Below are 21170 nucleotides of genomic sequence, written 5' to 3'. Positions count from 1 at the left end.
AATATGCAACCTTTTCGATCATGATCAGGAGATATTACTTCTAATAAGTTAGGCCTATCTCCTTCACGTGCATCTCACATGTTTGGGTATTACTATTGTGCCTCACAAGATGGACCTAGTCCATGTCTGAGTTCTTTTGTTAATCTTCAAAACTTCTCTTTTACTTGGGCCAACAAAAGTTGTGCTGAGTGCGGCCGCACAATTTTGATTGCGGTCCGCACTCTTTACCTGGACCTTTGCTGAGATTTTGCGGTCCACACGAAAGTGAGTGCGGCAGTAGAAATTTGTGTGGTCCGCACATTTTTGTGTGCGGAAGCAGAATGGCCTATTCTCTGCGACTCAAAACTTCAGAGAGTTCATATTCTTGGGTTTCCAGTTGTGCGGCCGCATAAAGAATTGTGTGGCCATAGAGTCTTCTCTACTGTTGCATTCAAACTCTACGGTTGCATTCACAATTGTGTGGGCCGCACATTTATTTTTTTAACACAGTCCCTGCAATGCACACTCATTCTTACAATTCTTTTCTAAACCATATATCTCAAAACAAAATCTATCTAACAAATAAGAAAATGAAAAATGAAAATAAACATGAGTTGCCTCCCAAGAAGCGCCTGATTTAACATTGCGACACGACGCAGATTACCATCAATCACTTAAAATGAATTAACGCCACGACGTGCCCATCATCAACTTTGCCAAAATAATGTTTCACTCGGTGACCATTGACTCTAAACATTTCATAATTTTTGTTCTTCAAGTCTAATGCTCCAAAGGGTGTCACATTCACAACCTTAAATGGACCACTCCACTTAAACTTCAACTTTCCCAGAAACATCCGCAACTGAGAATTGAACAATAGCACAAAATCACCTTCTTTGAACTCCTTGTTTTGGATGTTCTTGTCATGAAGGTACTTCATCTTATCCTTGTATAAAGACGGACTTGTATAAGCATGGTACCGGAATTTATAAAGCTCATTCAATTGTGCCACCCTCAAGTTGGCGGCGACATCCCATTCAAGATTAAGCTTCTTCAATGCCCACATAGCTTTGTGCTCAAGTTCCACCAAAAGGTGACAAGCTTTCCCCAAACACTAAGCGGTACGAAGACATACCAATCGGTGTTTTGTAAGCCGTCCTATCAGCCCAAAGAGCATCATCAGGTTTCTTGGACCAATCTCCAGTTGGCATTCACTATTTTTGAAAAAATACTCTTGATGTCCCGATTGGAGACTTCCACTTGCCCACTTACTTGAGGATGATAGGGGGTCGACACTTTGTGAGTGACACCATACTTTGTGAGTAAGGTATCAAAATCTTTGTTGCAAAAGTGCGATACCCCATCATTAATAATGGCCCTTGGAGTACCGAATCTCGTGAAGATGTTCTTTTTCAAAAATGCCACCACACTTCGAGCTTCATTGTTCCACGGTTTCCACCCACTTTGACATATAATCCACATCTACTAATATGTAAGTGTTCCCACAAGATCTCACGGACGGACCTATGAAGTCAATGTCCCACACATAAAAAATGTCAATTCCAAGGTGGTGCTGAGGGGCATCTCATTTTTTTTTGAAATCCCACCGACCCTTTGACATTCATCACAACGCTTGACGAGATCGCTAGCATCCTTGTAAAGAGTAGGCCAATTGAATCCATAACTCAACATATTTGTTGTTGTCCTAACTCCCCCATGGTGACCACCATATGGTGAAGAGTGAAAAGCCTCATGAATTTTCACTTCTTATTCCTCCGGTACCCATCATCGAATCACACCATTGGTACAAATCTGGAAGAGATACTGCTCATCCCAATAACAGTCAAGGTAATACCATTTGAGCTTCTTGCTTTGGTTTGAAGAGAACTCATTCGGTAGAATACCACTCTACAAGATAATTGGCTAACTCAGCGAACCATGGTATACTGGTAATTGAAATGGCTAGAAGTTTCTCGTCGGGGAAGGAATCAATTATCTCAAGGCCGTCATGTGGCCCCCTCCTCCTCTAAACGGGATAAGTGGCCCACCACTTGGTTTTCACTACCCTTGCGATCTTGAATCTCGAGATCAAACTCTTGCAATAGGAGCACCCACCGCATCAGTCTTTCCTTGGAATATTTCTTGCTCATCAAATATCTAAGACCGCATGGTCAGGGTGGACAATCAACTTTGTACCCATCAAGTACGGGCGAAACTTCTCCATAGCAAAGACAATAGCAAGGAGCTCTTTTTCGGTCACTATGTAGTTGACTTGGGCATCATTCATGGTCTTACTAGCATAGTAGATCGGATGGAAGATTCTGTTGATACGTTGCCCCAACACTGCTCCAACCGCCACATCACTTGCATCACACATGAGCTCGAAAGGCAAACTCCAATCTGGTGCGGTGATAATAGGAGTAGTAGTCAATTTTAACTTGAGCAATTCGAATGCCTTCACACAATCCTCGTTGAAATGGAACTTGACATCATTCTTCAAAAGTTTACACAAGGGGTTTAACACCTTAGAAAAGTCCTTGATGAATCGGTGATAGAACCCTACATGACCCAAGAAGCTCCTCACTCCCTTCACGGATGTCAAGGGTGGGAGTTTAGAGATCACCTCTATTTTGGCCTGGTCGACCTCAATACCATGCTTTGAAATTTTGTGGCCGAGGACAATGCCTTCCTCGACCATGAAGTGACACTTCTCCCAATTCAAAACCAAGTTTGTTTCCTCACATCTTGCCAAGACCTTATCCAAGTTTTTCAAGAAATCATCAAATGAGTTTTCGACCACAGAAAATTCATCCATGAAGACCTCAAGAAAATCATCCACCATGTCGGTGAAGATATCCATCATACACCGTTATAAAGTTGCCGGTGCATTGCATAACCCAAATGGCATCCGTGAGAATGCGAGGGTACCATAGGGACAAGTGAAAGTAGTCTTCTGTTGGTCCTCCGGAGCAATAATAATTTGATTGTAGCCGGAATATCCATCAAGGAAACAATAAAAAACTCGTTTGGCCAACCTATCAAGCATTTGATCAAGAAATGGAATAGGTTAATGATCTTTCTGAGTGACTTTGTTAAGCTTCCTATAGTCCATGAACACTCTCCACCCAGTGACGATTCTTGTGGGGATCAACTCGTTCTTGTCATTTATTACCACAGTTACGCCCCCTTTCTTTCGGACACATTGCACCGGAGGGGTCCTCGAGCTATTAGAAAGGGGGTAAACAATCCCAACATCCAACCATATGATCTCCTTCTTCACCACCTCTTGCATTGCTTCATTTAATCTTCTGTGATGTTCAAAAAGGGTTTGGCATCCTCCTCCAAAATAATCTTGTGCATGCAAAAGGTGGGGCTTATACCCCAAATATCCGCCAATGTCCATCCTATAGCTTTCTTCCTCTTTTGGAGCACTGCCAAAGTAGAATTTACCTATACGTTAGTCAAGCAAGAGGAAAGAATAACTGGTAAAGTAGAACACGGACCAAGAAACTCATACCTAGATGTGGAGGCAATGGCTTTAACTCTAAAGTAGGAGGCTCCTCGATTGAGGGATTTGTTTGAGGAGTCTTCTTGTTCTCAAAATCTAAGGACAATTTTTGGGGTTCATAAGTGTACGACCCTATTCCTTGCAATGCATTTACACATACCACATAACTTTCCTTCTCATCATCATCATGGTTAAGCAATATGACTTCCAAAGTATAATCAACATTCATCATGGCACTAGTATTATCAACAATCACTTCGATCACTAAGTCCACAAATGAACATGCTTCATTGCTTTGCATTGCCTCACAGATTTGCACACATGGAAAATCACCTTCTCATCGCCCACCCAGAAGGTGAGCTCATCGGCCTCCACATCAACAAGAGTCTTCCCCGTAGCAAAGAAATGTCTACCCAAGATTATAGGTACCTCATAGTCCACTTTTCAATCAAGAATTACAAAGACCGCCAGAAGGATGAACTTATCAACAAGAACCAACATATCATCAATAATACCCAATGGTCTCTTCATAGTACGGTCCGCCATTTGCATCCTCATAGATTTGGGTCTTGGTTGCCAAATTCCCAAAGTTTTGAATACCGAATAGGGCATCAGGTTGATACTCGCCCCCAAATCACACAGAGCTTTGGCAAAGTCGGCGCTCCCAATAGTACAAGGGATTGTGAATGCATCGAGATCTTCCATTTTTGGAGCTATTGAGTGCACAATAGCAATCACTTGATATGTCATCTTGATAGTCTCTGTAGACATGTGATTTTTTACCCTCCCCAAGATTTTATATATTTTAGCATTTAAATATTTAGTTTAGTCCTAATATCGCTATTTCAATTAGATTTGACTCTTTTACTTTATTTTGTCACAAAAATAAAAATTACAAAAATATTTTTATTTTATTTAGCTAATTGATATAAAATAGTTTCACTTTTAATTTTTAATTTTACTTAAATGAATTAGAAATGGTTTGATAATTTTGTAGTTGTTATTTTAGGAGCTGATATTTTTAGTCTAGTAGAGTTAAATGGCCATTTTAAAGGTAAATTTGGCCCGAATTTGGCCCAATTCGGACCTAGCCCAAAATAACCCAAGCCAATACCCCTAAAACTCTAGAACTAGATATTAAAAGAACCCTAGAGTCTATGTTTGGGGGTAGCCATTTTTTGACAAAAAAAAAAGATCCCCTCTTCTCAACTCCAAGAACAGAAGCAGCAGGGACGCCTGGTCTCTAAAAGCCGCCACCGGAACTAGTCGCCTGAAATTTGGCCACCACCATAACAACATCTTCTTCTTATTCTTCGTCGTCGCCCACCTCTCACCAGCCACCCTATTTCCTCCGGGCGACCACCCACCAACGCACCAATGGCCAGTCATCTTCCTCAACAACAAAAACCAACGGTCGCAATAACAGCCGGATCAGACCCCCTCATTCGTTCCATGCTTCTTCATCTCACACCCAGTGATGCTACCAGTGATAGATCTGGTAAGAAATCTGGTGAACTACCCAAACCTCCACCTAAGACACCAGAACCGTCCCCAAACCCCAGCCCCTCATGTGAAAATGAAGGTCAAAACAGAAGGGAGATTCTGACATGGTCTGAGAGGAGAACCCAATTTTCTCTGAATTTGAATTTGACTTCAAGTTCGATTCCAGATATTCGTTGTAGTCTTCATTCCAGAACACCCAAACAAAAAAATCAAAGCTACAACCAAAAGAAGATTTCTGATTTTCCTTCCTCTCAATCCTGATTTTGGGATTTCGATTATGGAGTTCGCTTGAGATCGGAGTGGTGTTCGCTCGAGTTCCCGTCTGCGTTTCGTCATATTCTCGAGTTCAAAACTATAAATCAATCAAATTTCAGGTTTACTTGAGGATTATTTCTCCCTCTCTTACTATCTTAGCTTAATTTCATGCTTCTATAATTTGTAAATCTATTTTGATCTAGTATTTTTAGCCTGCCATTTGTGATGTTTGTTTATTTAACTGTTGAATCAAATCTAAAGTTTTAAGCGGTTGTTTACTTCCATTACTTGTCATATTATCTTATTTCTTTTTAGATATGGTTTATATGGATTCATATTGTTGTAATTTGCCCATTTGGATGAGTTGAATTATCAGACATTATAATCCGTTTGGTTGACGTCACCCTATTCGTTGGAGTTAAAGCTGCAAAGAAGTCTCTACTTAGATAGTATAGGCTTCCATTTTTCCATGTTGAATGACGTCCTATGCTCTTATTAATAAGCATTATTATTGTGGACACGTATGCGTGACATGATTTTTGACGCGCCAAACAAATGGGTACACGTGCGCGTGACCTGTTTTAAGACAATTTCTTAATTAGAAGAGGTAAAATGCACATAGGTTCTAAAATAAGTATTTAGACAATTTAATTGAGCCAAGTATGATTAAAGCGACCATGCTAAAACCATGGAACTCAGAAATGCCTAACACCTACTCTCGGGTTAACAAAATTCCTTACCCGGATTTCTGTGTTTCACGGACTGTAACAGAGTCAAACCTCCTTGATTCGGGATTTTAAACCGGTGACTTGGGACACCATAATTATCCCAAGTGGTGACTTTGAATTTAATATAAATAATCTCGTTTCAATTATCACTTAAATTGGAAAAACTCACTTATAACCCTTTCGGGGTAGAAAAAAAAGGTGTGTCAGTCTCACAATTTTGATCTTTTTTTGTTACCAAATCCTTCATGAACTTTGCATAGCCGGGAATTTGTTCCAACGCCTCAACCATTGGCACATAAATGGATAAGCTCTTCATCATGTCAATAAACTTCTTGAATTGGCTTTCGCTATTTTGCTTCGCGAGCCTTTGAGGGTATGGAGGAGGAGGCCTTAGCATTGGTGCCTTGGCCTTTGGCACTACTGGTTCCGGACATTTTCATCAAAATCAATTCTCAATTTTTCATTAGCTTGAACCACGTTGCTTGAAATTTCATATTCTTGAATCCATATATCATCATCGACAACTCTTCTCTTGTTTGAGGTTGGCGCCTCCCCACCTTTTACACTCCATGTCGTTACGGCCATGGAATGTCCCATGTTGTTCCCACCCTTGGGGTTCACCAGCGTTTCACTAGGTAGTTCCCCGTTAGGGCGAGTGTTTAAAGCTTGCGAGATTTTCCCTAATTGAACCTCCAAATTTCGGATTGAAGTGTTGTAGTACACTAGTTGAGCATCGAAGTTGGCATTTTTCTCTATCATATGCTTGAACATATTCTCAATCCGTCCCATCTCATTATTGGAAGATCTAGAACCATGAGACGGATAAAGAGGCGGGTTGTTTGGTTGTTGACACATCGGGGGCCTTTGAAATCCCGACCCCAGAATCCCTTGGTTATTATTCCAACCCCTTGGTTGTTTCCTCCAAAGTATCCTTGATTGTTTCCACCTCAATTGCCTTGGTTTCTTTGATTATTCCAATTTCCTTGATTATTGTTATTTTTCCAATTACCTTGATTGATTACCACCACTCCAATTGCCTTGGTGGTTTTGATTGTTCCAATTTCCTTGGTTCCTTGAGAATGCCATTATTGTTGACTCGGGACTTGAGAATTGTTTCTTTGACCTTGATAGTTTTTCAAATATTGCACCTCTTCCTTTTGCTCATTGTATGAGTCGTCTTGGTCAAACACACTATCATCTTGCACAAATTGTTCCACACAGTTTTGTACTTGTTGACCCTTTTGCCTTCTTTTATTCACCATCATATTCACACCTTCCATTGCATTCACTTGCTTAGGACCTTGAACTTGTTGAAGTTGAGCTTTGGCTAATTGATTCATTGTGATCGTCAACTCGGTAATTGCTAGCACATGATCATGCAATTCCTTATGTAGATGAATCACATTTGGATCACCTTGAGGAACATTAACTCTATTTTTCCATGCCGATAAAGTATCTGCCATTTCATTTAAAAATTCACAAGCTTTGGCATATGGCATTGTCTTGAAATTCCCAGCAATAAGTTTATTGACCACGCATTGATTGGTAGTGTTGATCCCCCTGTAGAAGGTTATTTTGAATCATAGCCTTAGTCATGTTACTATTTGGTCACTCTTTAACCATTGTACGGTACCTCTCCCAAATCTTGTGCAAAGGCTCATTGGGTTCTTGCTTGAATGCTAGAATCTCATCCAGAAGAGTAGCCATATGCCCGGGCGAAAAGAACTTGGCAATGAATATTTCCGCCAATTCATCCCATGTATGGATGGAGTGGTTTGTCAATCTTTCTAACCAATTCAAGGCCTTCCCCCATAGAGAGAAGGGAAATAGCCTCAACCTTAGAGCATTCTCGGAGACGTTGGTTTGCTTACTTCCCCAACAAGTACTCACAAACCCTTTCAGGTGCTTGTATGTATTTTAACTCAGAGCCCCGGTGAAGAATCCTTGTTGCTCTAGCAATGTAATCATCACATTGGTGATTTGAAAGTTGCCCGTCCTAATGCGGGGCGAGACTATGGCACTTGCATATCTCTCGTTCGGCAACACCAGGTGTGGAGACACTCTTGTTGGAGGCGGGGGAGGGACGGGAATATTATCTTGAGGCGGTCAGCCTCGCCTATTTACTTGAGGTTCAAGAGGAACCTCATCACCTTGGTCATCGTCCACTTCCTCCCCCAAAGGCAAATTTCCGAGAGGATCATTGTGGAGAGCCATTTTTGTACCTATAATCAATTCACAAAAAAGTTAGTAACCCGAAAGGAAAAGAAGATAAGTCACACACAAAACCAAATATAAAGCTAAATCCATTTTTAGCTCCCCGACAACGGCGCCAAAAATTAATATCATCCAAGTCACACCTCTATTCGAGGTTACGAAACGGTCGATTGAAATATTTATTTTTTTCGTTCTACTTCTAAATTTGTGCTATTGTTTGTAAATGAAAAGCTAAGGAACGATATTTTTGGTATTGTTGTTTTTCAAATTTATAAAAGATCTAGGGTCGTGACTTCTACCTAGGTGGTTACCTAACGAATTATGGGCTCTGTGGCAGGTTTGATTGGTTGGGGTGTAATATATTAATCACACGCAATTACCCACTCTATGTCTCTCGATATTTTGAACGGTTATGCCCAATTTGGCTTTTTCAAGTCCAGATGGGTAATTCACAAAACTAGTGATAGATGCTCAAGTCGGGTCTTACTATCTCTAGATTTGACCCTTTACTTGGGGCTATCCATTTCTTGAGTTTACCCCAATTCCTTGTTAGCCAAGCTTCCTAGACTTAGTCTCTCTTTCTCAAGTAGAGACTAGGTCAATTAGGCATGAATCAGTGTTTGCAATCATTGAATCCGCAATTAAAGCAAGAAATAGGCAATATATCAAACACCTAATTACAAACAAGACCTAAATTAAACACCTATTAGGCACTCACACTAGAGTTGGATCACAACCCTAGCTAAGAATTTAGTTACTCATAGGAAAAATTTAAGAAACTAAAGAAGAAACTAAGATTAAACTCATAATAGATGATTAAGAGAAGAAAATCTATGTTAAAATGATAAACTATTAAAAAGTTACCCAAAACAGTAAAAAGAAAAATGGCTATCTACTTTCAGGTGTTCAAACGTAACCTAAATTTGAATACAAGATCTATTCATATCCAGCTGAAATCATCAGACAAAATCGCCCTTGCAGAGGTTGTGCGACCGCACAATTCTGTGTGCGGTTCGCACTTTTAAGCTGGCTTGACAAGATGGACTTCTGCGGCCACACAATTTTGGTGTGCGGCTGCACTTCTTCAGATGTTGCGGACCGCACATTTCAGACCGTGACAAACATGGTTGGGAAAGTATTGGAGAGTAACAAAATCACTTTCCACGAAGATGAGCTGCCACCTGAAGGGCTATGCCACAACAAGGCCTTGCACATCACTGTGTAGTGCGAATATCATTTCATCACCAGAGTCCTGATTGACAGAGGGTCCAGCCTCAATATTTATCCATTGGTGACTCTCAGAACACTGGGAAAGAGCCTGTATGAGATCAAGGATGGAGTCATCAATGTCAAAGCTTTCGATGGATCCCAAAGGTCCACTATTGGGGAAAGCAGTATGTGTCTGCAAATGGGACCGACTTGATTCGACATTGATTTTCAAGTGATAGACATCCCAGCATCTTACAACTTGCTATTAGGACGGCCCTGGATCCATGCCGCTGGGGCTGTGGCACCCTACATCAAGCAGTGAAATTCGAGTAGAATCACCAAGAGGTAATTATTCACGGCGACGGTAGCAATCCTATATATAGTCACCAGACCATCCCAGCAATCGGAGGAAGAAGGAAGATAGGAGGAGAAAAATACCATCGCATTGAGCGAGTCAACGCCGTGGACAAGGACAAATGGTGGGATAGCAAAATTGAAAGTATACTGAATTGGTACGGATACGAACCTGGTAGGGGACTTGGCAAGAATCTCCAAGGAATCACTAAGCCTATCAAGTTGAAGAAACACGGTACCACTTTCGGTTTGGGATATGAATACACTTGGGAGGAATTCAACAACTGGTCACCACCATGGCGCAGTCCCTGCTACCCACTGGATCATCCAATACCTCCCTTGGAACAGACTTTCCAGCCCACTAATGTCATATATGGGTCGGGAGAAGAGGTAGCACTGGCAGCGATGAGCAATTTGTTTTTGGAAGATGATAATATGGAATGTTGTGTCATTTTCGAGGAGGAAGGGGAGGAAAGTCCTTCTATACAAGCTGTGAGCCGAGGGGCACGCCTCAACAATTGGTCCCTCAGAACCACCAGGGCCCGGAAAGCTTCGGGGTAGCAAGGCTGAACAAAACACCATGCATTATCTTTATTTTTTCGCTAATTGAGTTTCTTTCCGCATTTTTTATATTGAAATATGAGCTCCAATTTCAAAATAATTATAAAAATTTATCAAAGCATTTCAGTTTCTTATAAATCTTGCTCTTATTACTTTTTATCGTTTACTTTATTCACACAGCATTACTATTACTTATCTTGATGAATCGATGATTGTGACGTGCGACAAGGCAACGCAACAAACGGATATGGACTCAGAAGAAGAGGATATACCAGAAGAGGTTGTTAAATAGGTTGAGGATTTTGAGAATAGACCTAAGTCTAACCTGGACGAAACTGAGATCGTCAACCTGGGAGATGAAGAAAATGTCAAGGAAACACGAATCAACGTTCATCTATCACCATCAGAAAAGAAAGAGTACACGGAATTTCTAATGGAATATGAGGACATATTCGCTTGGTCTTATGATGACATGACTGGTCTCAGTACATCTATTGTAGCTCACAAACTTCCAACCGATACGACATGTCCAACAGTAAAACAGAAGCTCAGGAAGTTCAAACCTGACATGAGTTTGAAAATCAAGGAAGAAGTCACCAAGAAAGTCAAAGCCAAGGTTCTCAGGGTAGTAGAGTATCCAACATGGTTAGCCAATAATGTGTCAGTGCCGAAGAAGGACGGGAAGGTTAGAGTCTGTGTCGACTACCGGGATCTCAACCGCGCCAGTCCAAAAGATGACTTCCCCTTGCCGAACATACACATTCTAATTGACAATTGCGCCAAACATGAACTACAGTCGTTCGTTGATTGTTTTGATGGGTATCATCAGATATGGATGGATGAGGAAGACGCAGAGAAAATGGCTTTCATTACGCCATGGGGGATGTATTGCTACAAGATGATGTCGTTCAGGTTAAAAGAATGTTGGGGCCACCTACATAAGGGCCATGACTGATATTTTCCATGACATGGTACACAAAGAGATCGAGGTATCTATAGACGACGTCATCATAAAATCCAAGAGAGCCAATGACCATAAGGAATATCTGAGTAAGTTCTTCAACAGACTAAGAAGGTACAACTTGACGCTGAATCCCGCCAAATGTGCATTCGGGGTTCTTGCCGGAAAACTACTTAGGTTCATTGTGAGTCATCGAGGAATAGAACTGGATCCGTCAAAGGTCAAAGCCATCCAAGAATTGCCACCACCGAAGAACAAGAAAGAAGTTATGAATTTCTTGGGAAGACTTAACTACATCAGCCGATTCATAGCTCAATCCACTGTCATTTGTGAGCCAATATTTAAGATGTTGAAAAACGACGCCGCTACCAAATGGACTGACGATTGTCAGAAAGCCTTTGACAGAATCAAGGAATACATGTCAATGCCACCAGTTTTGGTCCTGCCCAGGCCGGGTAGGCCTCTATTACTCTACCTTGCAGTATTGGATGGAGCATTCGGTTGTGTTCTGGGGCAGCATGATGAAATGGGAAGAAAGGAGCAGGCCATCTATTATCTCAGCAAGAAGTTCACCCCGCACGAGGCCTGATATTCTCTATTGGAACGCACCTGTTGTGCCTTGACTTGGGTAGCTCAGAAGTTGAGGCACTATTTTTGTGCATATACTACTTATCTCATATCAAGAATGGATCCTTTGAAGTACATCTTTCAGAAGCTCATGCCCACTGGCAAGCTAGCCAAGTGGAAAATCCTGCTGAGCAAATTCGACATTGTTTACGTGACTTAGAAGGCAATCAAAGGACAAGCACTAGCAGATCATCTTGTTGAAAATCCTGTGGATGGAGAATACGAGCCTTTAAAGACGTATTTTCCTGATGAAGAGGTATCTTTCATAGGAGAAGACATTGCAGAATCCTATGACGATTGGAGAATGTTTTTCGATGGAGTAGAAAATTTCAAAGGAGTTGGCATAGGAGCAGTCCTAGTATCAGAAATCGGTCAGCATTATCCGGTGTCTGCCAAGCTCAGGTTCCCGTGCACTAACAATATGGCCGAGTACGAAGCCTGCATCTTAGGGCTCAAGATGTGCTAGGGATCTCTTAGTATCCTCAATATGTGCTAGGAATCTCTTGGTATCCCGAGGATCTCTTAGTATTCTCAATATATGTTAGGGATCTCTCGGTATCCCAAGGATCTATTAGTATCCTCAATATACGTGTTGAGGATCTCTCGGTATCCCGCACTTTAGTCTAAACCAATATACATCCAGGGGATCTCCCGGGATACCATCCTGCAGTCCCAAAGAAAGCACACAACAGCAACACAAAAAATACTCAATTAAATTCAAATTCACACCAAGATAATACAGAAAATTCTAACCTAGCATGCTGCACACAATACAAATAAGGCAGTTTGAGCAAATAAGCAATTAAGTCATTTAGACATGCTTCCCTAAGCTAACAACAGGCTTAAATTTCAAGTAGTATAAGCAGGAAAGGAAAACACAATTATAGCTACTTTAGTGAAAACATGATTTTCAACAATTAGCACAAGTACGCACTTGTCACCTCACGTACAAGGCATTTCAACTATCACAATACCAAATCCCAAGGGAAATGTCCCCCACACAAGGTTAGGCAAGCCACTTACCTCGAACCGGCTCAAAATCAACCTGAATCACGCTCTTGCCACGAGTACTCGACTCCAAATTGCCCAAATCTATTCAATTCAATTGCATAATGTAAATAACACTTCAAGTAACTGATTCTATAAATAAATTCTAAGCTAATACGCGAAATTAGGTAAAATGACCAAAACGCCCCTCGGGCCCACATCTCCGAATCGGGTAGAATATACATTTTCAGAATCCTCATACTCTCACGAGTTCATTTATATCAAAACTATCCCAATCCAACATCAAAATCGAGATCCAAACTACAATATTAGGTCTAAGAACTTTTCCAACTTTTCTCCAATTTTACCACCCCAAATTCGAATTTAAAGGATGAATTTAAGCATAAATTCGCGGAAAACAATCAAAACCAAGTAAGAATTAGTTACCCAAAATACCCAGGTGAAAATCCCTCTCAAAATCTCCAAATCCCAAGCTCCCAAATAAATTTTCCAAGTTTTGAAACTCAACCCTCAATTCTGCCCCTTTTTTGACCAGTGAAACCACATATGCGGTCCCGCTTCTGCGAAGACCCAATCGCATCTGCGACATTTTATTAAAGGGGCACATCCGCACCTACGACTACTTTACCGCAAATGCGGTGCTGCTTATGCGGTGCCATGATCGTATCTATGGTCAACTCCCTTTCTGCCTCAAACCGCTTCTGCGGTTGTTCGACCGCTTCTGCGGTTGTTCGACCGCTTCTACGTTATCGCACATGCGGTCCCCAATCTGCAGGTGCAGTTATGACAGTAGACTTGTAGCTTTAGCTGCAACTCTCAACTCCAAACCTTTCCGTCAACCATCCAAAATCATCCTGAGGCCCCCGGGACCTCAACCAAAAGCACGAACAAGTCATATACCACTATCCAAATGTATATAAATCTTCCAAACATCTCAAACAACATCGAATAAACCAATTCGCATCGGATTCAAGCCTAAGAACTTTAAAAACTCTCAAATTATGCTTCTGATCAAAAAGTCTATCAAACCTCGTCCGAATGACCTAAAATTTTTGCACACACATCACATTCAACGCTATGGAGCTACTCCAACTTCTAGAATTCCATTCCGACCCTCAGAACAAAATCTCACTATCGAACCGGAAACTTCAAAAATTCAACTTTCGGCATTTCAAGTCTAATTTAGCTACAGACCTCCAAAAGACAATCCAAACACGCCCTTAAGCCCGAAATCACCCAACGAAGCGAACGGAAATCCATTCCGGGGCCTTCTTCACACTGCTCTGACTACGGTCCAAATTCTAAAGGTTAAGCTCTTCTTTAGGGACTAAGTGTCCTAAAACACTCCGGAACTCAAAATCGAACATCCCGACAAATCAAAATAGCAGAAGCAAACATGGGGAATATATTTAATAGGGGATCAGGGCGTTAATTCTTAAAACGACTGGTCGTGTCGTTACATCCTCCTACACTTAAACATTCATTCATCCTCGAACGAGCATAGAGATATACCTGAAGTAGTGAAAAGATGAGGGTAACGGCTGCGCATATCATGCTCGGTCTCCCAGGTCGCTTTCTCGACCGACTGACCCCGCTGCTAAACCTTCACTGATGCAATGTTCTTTGACCTCAGCTTTCTAACCTGTCTGTCCAATATTGCCACTGGCTCCTCAATATAGGATAGATCCTTGTCCAACTGGACTGAACTGAAATCCAACACATGCAACGGATCACCGTGATACCTCCGAAACATCGAAACATGAAATACCGGATTAACTCCTGCCATGCTAGGAGGTAGGGAAAGCTCATAAGTAACCTCCCCAACACACCTCAATATCTCAAAAGGGCCAATAAACCTCGGACTCAACTTCCCTTTCTTCCCAAATCTCATAACGCCCTTCATAGGCGAAACCCGAAGAAGAACCCGCTCTCCAACCATATTGGAAACATAACGAACCTTCCGGTCTGCGTAACTCTTTTGTGTGGACTGGGCTGTACGGAGTCTATCTTGAATCACCTTAACCTTCTCCAAAGCATCCTGAACCAAGTCTATGCCCAATATTCTAGCCTCTCCCAGCTCAAACCAACCCACCGGGGATCTACACCACCTACCATATAAAGCCTCATAAGGTGCCATCTGAATGTTGGACTAATGACTATTGTTGTATGCAAACTCTGCCAATGGCAAGAAATGATCCCAAGACCCTCCAAACTCAATCACACATGCACAGAGAATATCCTCAAGAATCTGAATAGTGTGCTCGGACTGTCCGTTCGTCTAAGGGTGAAATGTTGTACTTAACTCCACCCAAGTACCCAACTCTTGCTAAACGACCCTCCATAACTGTGATGTGAACTGAGTACCTCTATCTGAAATGATGAAAACTGGAATACCATGTAGAGGAACAATCTCCCTGATATAAATCTCTGCCAGACGCTCCGAAGAATAGGTAGTACACACAGGAATGAAATGTGTGGACTTGGTCAACCGATCTACAATCACCCAAATGGCATCAAACTTCCTCAAAGTCCGTAGGAGGCCAACTACAAAGTCCATGGTGATCCGCTCCCACTTCCACTCTAGAATCTCTATCTACTGAATCAACCCACCCGGTCTCTGGTGCTCATACTTCACCTACTGACAATTGAGGCACCGAGATACAAACCCAACTATATCTTTCTTCATTTGCCTCCACCAATAGTGTTGTCTCAAATACTGGTACATCTTCACGGCATCCGGATGAATGGAATACCGCAAACTGTGGGCCTCCTCTAGAATCAACTCCCAAAGCCCATCAACATTGGGTACACAAATCCGACCCTACATCCTCAATACCCTATCATCACTAATAGTCACATCTCTGGAATCACCGTTTTGAACCTTGTCCTTGAAGACAAGCAAACGAGGGTCGTCAAACTGGCACTCCCAAATACGATCAAATAATAAGGAATGAGAAACCACACAAGCTAGAACCCGACTAGGATCCGAAAAATTCAATCTCACAAACTGGCTGGCTAAGGCCTGAATATCCATCGCCATGGGCCTCTCCGCTGCTGGTAAATAAGCCAAACTCCCCCAGACTCTCTGCCCGGTGACTCAAAGCATCGGCCACCACATTGGCCTTGCCCAGGTGATATAACATACTGATATCATAGTCCTTTAGTAGCTCTAGCCATCTCCTCTAATGCAAATTAAGATCCTTATGCTTGAACAGATGCTGCAAACTTTGGTGATCAGTATAAATCTCACAAGGCACACCGTACAAATAATGACACCAGATCTTCAAGTCGTGAACAATAGCAGCTAACTCAAGATCATGGACAGGATAATTTTTCTCATGTACCTTCAACTGTCTGGACGCGTAGGCAATCACCCTACCGCCCTGCATCAATACTGCTCCAAGGCCAATCCTCGAGGCATCACAATAGACAGTATAAGACCCCGAACTTGTAGTTAATATCAAAACTAGGGTTCTAATCAAAGCTGTCTTGAGCTTCTAAAAGCTCGCCTCACACTCTTTTGTCCACTGGAACAGAGCACCCTTCTGGGTCAATCTTACCATAGGTGTTGCGATAGATGAAAACCCCTCAACAAATCGACAGTAATAACCCACGAAGCCAAGAAAACTACAGATCTCTATAGCTGAGGATGGTCTGGGCCAACTCTGTACTCTTCCACTTTCTTCGGATCCACCTTTATCCCCTTACTAGAAACCACGTGACCCAAAAATGCCACGGAATCCAACCAAAACTCACATTTTGAGAACTTAGCATATAATTTCTTCTCTCTTAGAGTCTGAAGCACAGTCCTCAGGTATTGCTCATGATCTTCCTGACTCTGAGAATATACCAGAATATCATCAATAAAGACAATGACGAATGAGTCAAGATTTGTCCGGAACACACCGTGCATCAAATGCATAAAGGTTGCTGGGGCATTGGTCAGCCCAAATGACATAACAAGAACTCGTAATGACTATACCAAGTCCTGAAAGCAGTCTTCGAGATATCTGGTTCCCGAATCTTCAACTGATGGTACCCTGAACCCAAGTCAATCTTAGAGAACACCTGTGCACCCTCTAGCTGGTCAAACAAATCATCAATACGAGTCAAAGGATAATGGTTCTTCACTGTAACTTTGTTCAACTAGTGATAATCAATGCACATACGCATAGAACCATTCTTTTTCTTCACAAACAAAATAGGAGGACCCCATGGTGATATACTGGGCCTAATAAAACCCTTATCAATCAATTCCTGTAACTGGTCCTTCAACTCAGGAGGCTCTATACGATACGGAGAAATAGAAATGGGCTGAGTGCTCTGCAACAGATCAATGCCAAAATCAATATCTCTATTGGGCGGCATGCTGGAAAGGTCAGTTGGAAACACATCAGTAAAATCCCGTACTACTGGGACTGAATCAACTATAGGGGTATCAATACTAACATCTCTCACATAAGCTAAATACGCGTCATACCCCTTCTTAACCATACGTTGAGCCTTAAGGAATGAAATAACCCTACTATAAGTGTGATCTAACGTACCCCTCCACTCTACTCGCAGTACACCTGGCATTGCCAACATCATGGTTTTGGCGTGACAATCAAGAATAGCATAATGGGAAGACAACCAATCCATGCCCAAGAAAACATCAAAGTCTACCATGCTGAGTAGTAATAAATCAGGTCTGATCTCAAAACCACTAAGAGCAACCACACACAACCGATAAACACAGTCCACAACAAGAGAATCTCCCACAAGAGTAGAAACATAAACAGGGGAACTCAAAGAATCCCGAGATACACATAAATGGGGAGGAAAATAAGAAGACACATAAGAATAAGTGGAGCCTGGATCGAATAGAAACGATGCATCTCTGTTACAAACCAAGACAATACCTATTATGATAGAATCGGAGGCAACAGCCTTGGTACGGGAAGGAAGGGTATAGTATCTGGTCTGGCCTCCCCCTCTAAGGCAACCTTTACCTCCCCGACCTCCACCTCTAGTTGGCTAAGCAGGTGGGGTAGCAACTGGTTCTGTGATCATAGCCTGAGAACTTTGCGGAGCACGCTATGGCTGAGAAGCCTGTGGGGGTGCACTCCTCCCAAGTCTAGGAAAATCCCTCACCACATGGAGTGTGTCACTACACTCAAAACAAGCTCTAGGAGGACGTGGCGGCTATGAATGGCTCGGGCTAGGTCTATTGGACTGACCTCTGAAAGCACCCCGCGCAGGCGCACTAGATACTGAAGGTGAAAAATAAGGCTCTTGAGGCCTAGGAGGAGCTAGAATACCACTAGCTACTGGAAGAGCTGAATGAACAGGGCAACTGATATAACCCCTATCATGATGACCTGCAGCTGGGACACTGGCACTAGAAGAATGGCCCGACACTCGAGACCTCTTGTCTCCCTCTCCTCTCTCTCCCTAGCATGCATACCTGCAATCCTCCTATCAATGCTCAACACCTGCTGATAATAAATATCCATCTCCAACTCACGAGCCATGCTAGACCTAATGCTGGGAATAAGCCCCTCAATAAATCGGCAAACCCTCTCACGAACAGTAGAAACCAAGGTTGGGTCATGTCTAGGCAAGCTAGTGTAACGGAGCATACTCTGAGACAGTCATAGCACCCTAGCGCAAATGCTCAAAATCTGCGCGCCATGCATCCCTAAGGCTCTGCGGAACATACTCTCTCAAGAACATATCCGAACACTGAGTCCAAGTCAGAGAAGTTGCCTCATCCGAACTGTCTAACTCATAAGTACGCCACCACTCATAGGCCGCGCCTCGAAGCTAGAAGGTAGTGAAGGAAACCCCTCTCAATCTTAAAATACCCATGGTACGGAGAATACAGTGGCACTCATCTAGAATCCCCAGAGCATCCTCTGATGCTAGACCACTGATTACATGAGGCTTATATTTCTTGAACCTCTCAAGCATCCGCTGCTCATCCTCGGAAGTCGTTGCCCTATCCTCGGGCTGATTTGGAACTATGGGATGTACCGGAATAATCTCTGGGACCTGATAAACATGCACTCACTGCTCAGGAGTACGGGCAGCGGAAGTCTATGCTCCTCCCCCGGCCTGGGATGTAGCTGCAGCAAGGGGAAGTAACCCTGCCTGAGCCAATGTGGTGTACATGCTCATGAACTATGCTAGAGTCTCCTGAAGTGCTGGAGTAGTAGTAGAAGTAGGCGTATCAGGTGCTTGGGCTCCGACTGGAACTACTGGTGGCTCCTCAATGGTAGCTCGCATGGGTGCTCTAGCTGCACCGTGTGCGTGTCCTCGACCTCTACCCTGGCCCCGGCCTTTGACGGCTACAGTAGAAGGCGCGAGTGCCTAATCATCTCAGGTAGCACGTGTCCTCACCATCTGTGAGAGAATAGAAGACAAAAGTTTAGAATTGTGATATCAAAATCTCGCACGATAAGGAAATCAAATGAAGTGGAATTTTCCTAACGGTTACATAGCCTCTCGTAGATAAATACAGACGTCTCCGTACCGATCCGTGAGACTCTGATAAACTGGCTTGTAATTCATGACTCCTACAAACCTAAAGCTCTAATACCTACTTATCACAACCCCAGTTCGCCCTCCATGAATTATCGTGACGGCACCTAGTCTCTACAACTAGGTATGCCTATCAAATTTGAAAAAAGAAACAATTTGCGGAAAGAAAGTAATAAGAGCCGAGATAATGAAAATTTAACAATGTTTAAGGTGCCGTCTGGCATATAACAATACAATATTCTCAACCTAACACTCCCAAAAATCGGAACCCCATGAATCACAAGCTAAGATATTACATAAAAGCTCTAACTCCAAAAATTGTCTATCAATGAGGAAAAATACAGAAGGGCTATACTAGTATTGAGAATAGAAAGAGACTCTTTGGTCTGCAGACGCGGCAGATATACCTCGAAGTCTCTGCAAGCACATTGCCTCAAGTGTGATAGGTCTGAGTCGAAGTACTTGGATTTGCACATGAAAAACATGCACAGAAAGGGCATGAGTACACCACAGTGGTACTTAGTAAGTACCAAACCTAACCTCGGTCGGGTAGTGACGAGGAAGGTCAATGCCCTACTAAGATTAAATGAAACATAAGTATAACAGTATAGAATAAGACAGTATATTTGAATGCTAACGGTAAGAAATAATAAATGGTAACAAGGATAACAACAATTGAAAAAGAGACAAAACAATCACAAAGAATACCGCTCTTCACAGAGGTAATAACCGGGGATCTCTCAGTATCCCAAGGGTCTCTTAGTATCCTCAATATATGTCAGGGATCTCTTGGTATCCCGAGGATCTCTTAGTATCCTCAATATGTGCTAGGGATCTCTTGGTATCCCGAGTATCTCTTAGTATCCTCAATATACGTATTGGGGATCTCTCGGTATCCCGTACTTCAGTCCAAAACCAATATACGTGCAGGGGATCTCCCGGGATACCGTCCTGTAGTCCCATAGTAAGCACACAACAGCAACACAAAGAATACTCAATTAAATTCAAATTCACACCAAAATAATATAGAAAATTCTAACCTAGCATGTTGCACACAATACAATTAAGGCAGTTTGAGCAAATAAGCAATTAAGTCAATTAGACATGCTTCCCTAAGCTAACAGCAGGCTTAAATTTCTAGTAGTATAAGCAGGAAAGGAAAACACAATTATAGCTACTTTAGTGAAAACAGGATTTTCAACAATTAGCACAAGTACGCACTCGTCACTTCACATACAAGGCATTTCAATTATTACAATACCAAATCTTAAGGGAAATGTCCCCCACACAAGGTTAGGCAAGCCACTTACCTCGAACCGGCTCAAAATCAACCCAAAACCACGCTCTTGCTATGAGTACTCGACTCCAAATGGCCCAAATCTATTCCATTCAATTGTATAATATAAATAACACTTCAATTAACTGATTCCACAAATAAATTCTAAGCTAATATGCGAAATTAGGTAAAATGACCAAAACACCCCTAGGGCCCACATCTCGAAATTGGGTAGAATTTACATTTTCAGAATTCTCATACTCTCACGAGTTCATTTATATCAAAATTATCCCAATCCGACATCAAAATCATGATCCAAACTTAAATATTAAGTCTAAGAACTTTTCCAACTTTTCTCAAATTTTTCCACCCCAAATTTGAATTTAAAGGATGAATTTAAGCATAGATTAGTGGAAAACAATCAAAATCGAGTAAGAATTATTTACCCAAAATACCCAGGTGAAA

At 42.1% G+C, this 21170-nt stretch overlaps 1 protein-coding gene across 1 annotated transcript; it reads right to left on the bottom strand.

The window, feature by feature from the left end:
- Nucleotides 1-649: 649 nt before the first annotated feature.
- LOC138885623 (uncharacterized) lies at nt 650-1045 on the bottom strand. Its single transcript, XM_070166591.1, has one exon. The coding sequence runs from the start codon at nt 1043-1045 to the stop codon at nt 650-652; it is 396 nt and encodes a 131-aa protein (XP_070022692.1).
- Nucleotides 1046-21170: the final 20125 nt, after the last annotated feature.

This window comes from Nicotiana sylvestris, chromosome 2 (assembly GCF_000393655.2).
Source record: "Nicotiana sylvestris chromosome 2, ASM39365v2, whole genome shotgun sequence".
Lineage (NCBI taxonomy): Eukaryota > Viridiplantae > Streptophyta > Magnoliopsida > Solanales > Solanaceae > Nicotiana > Nicotiana sylvestris.
This window is presented reverse-complemented; position numbering and strand designations above follow the sequence as displayed.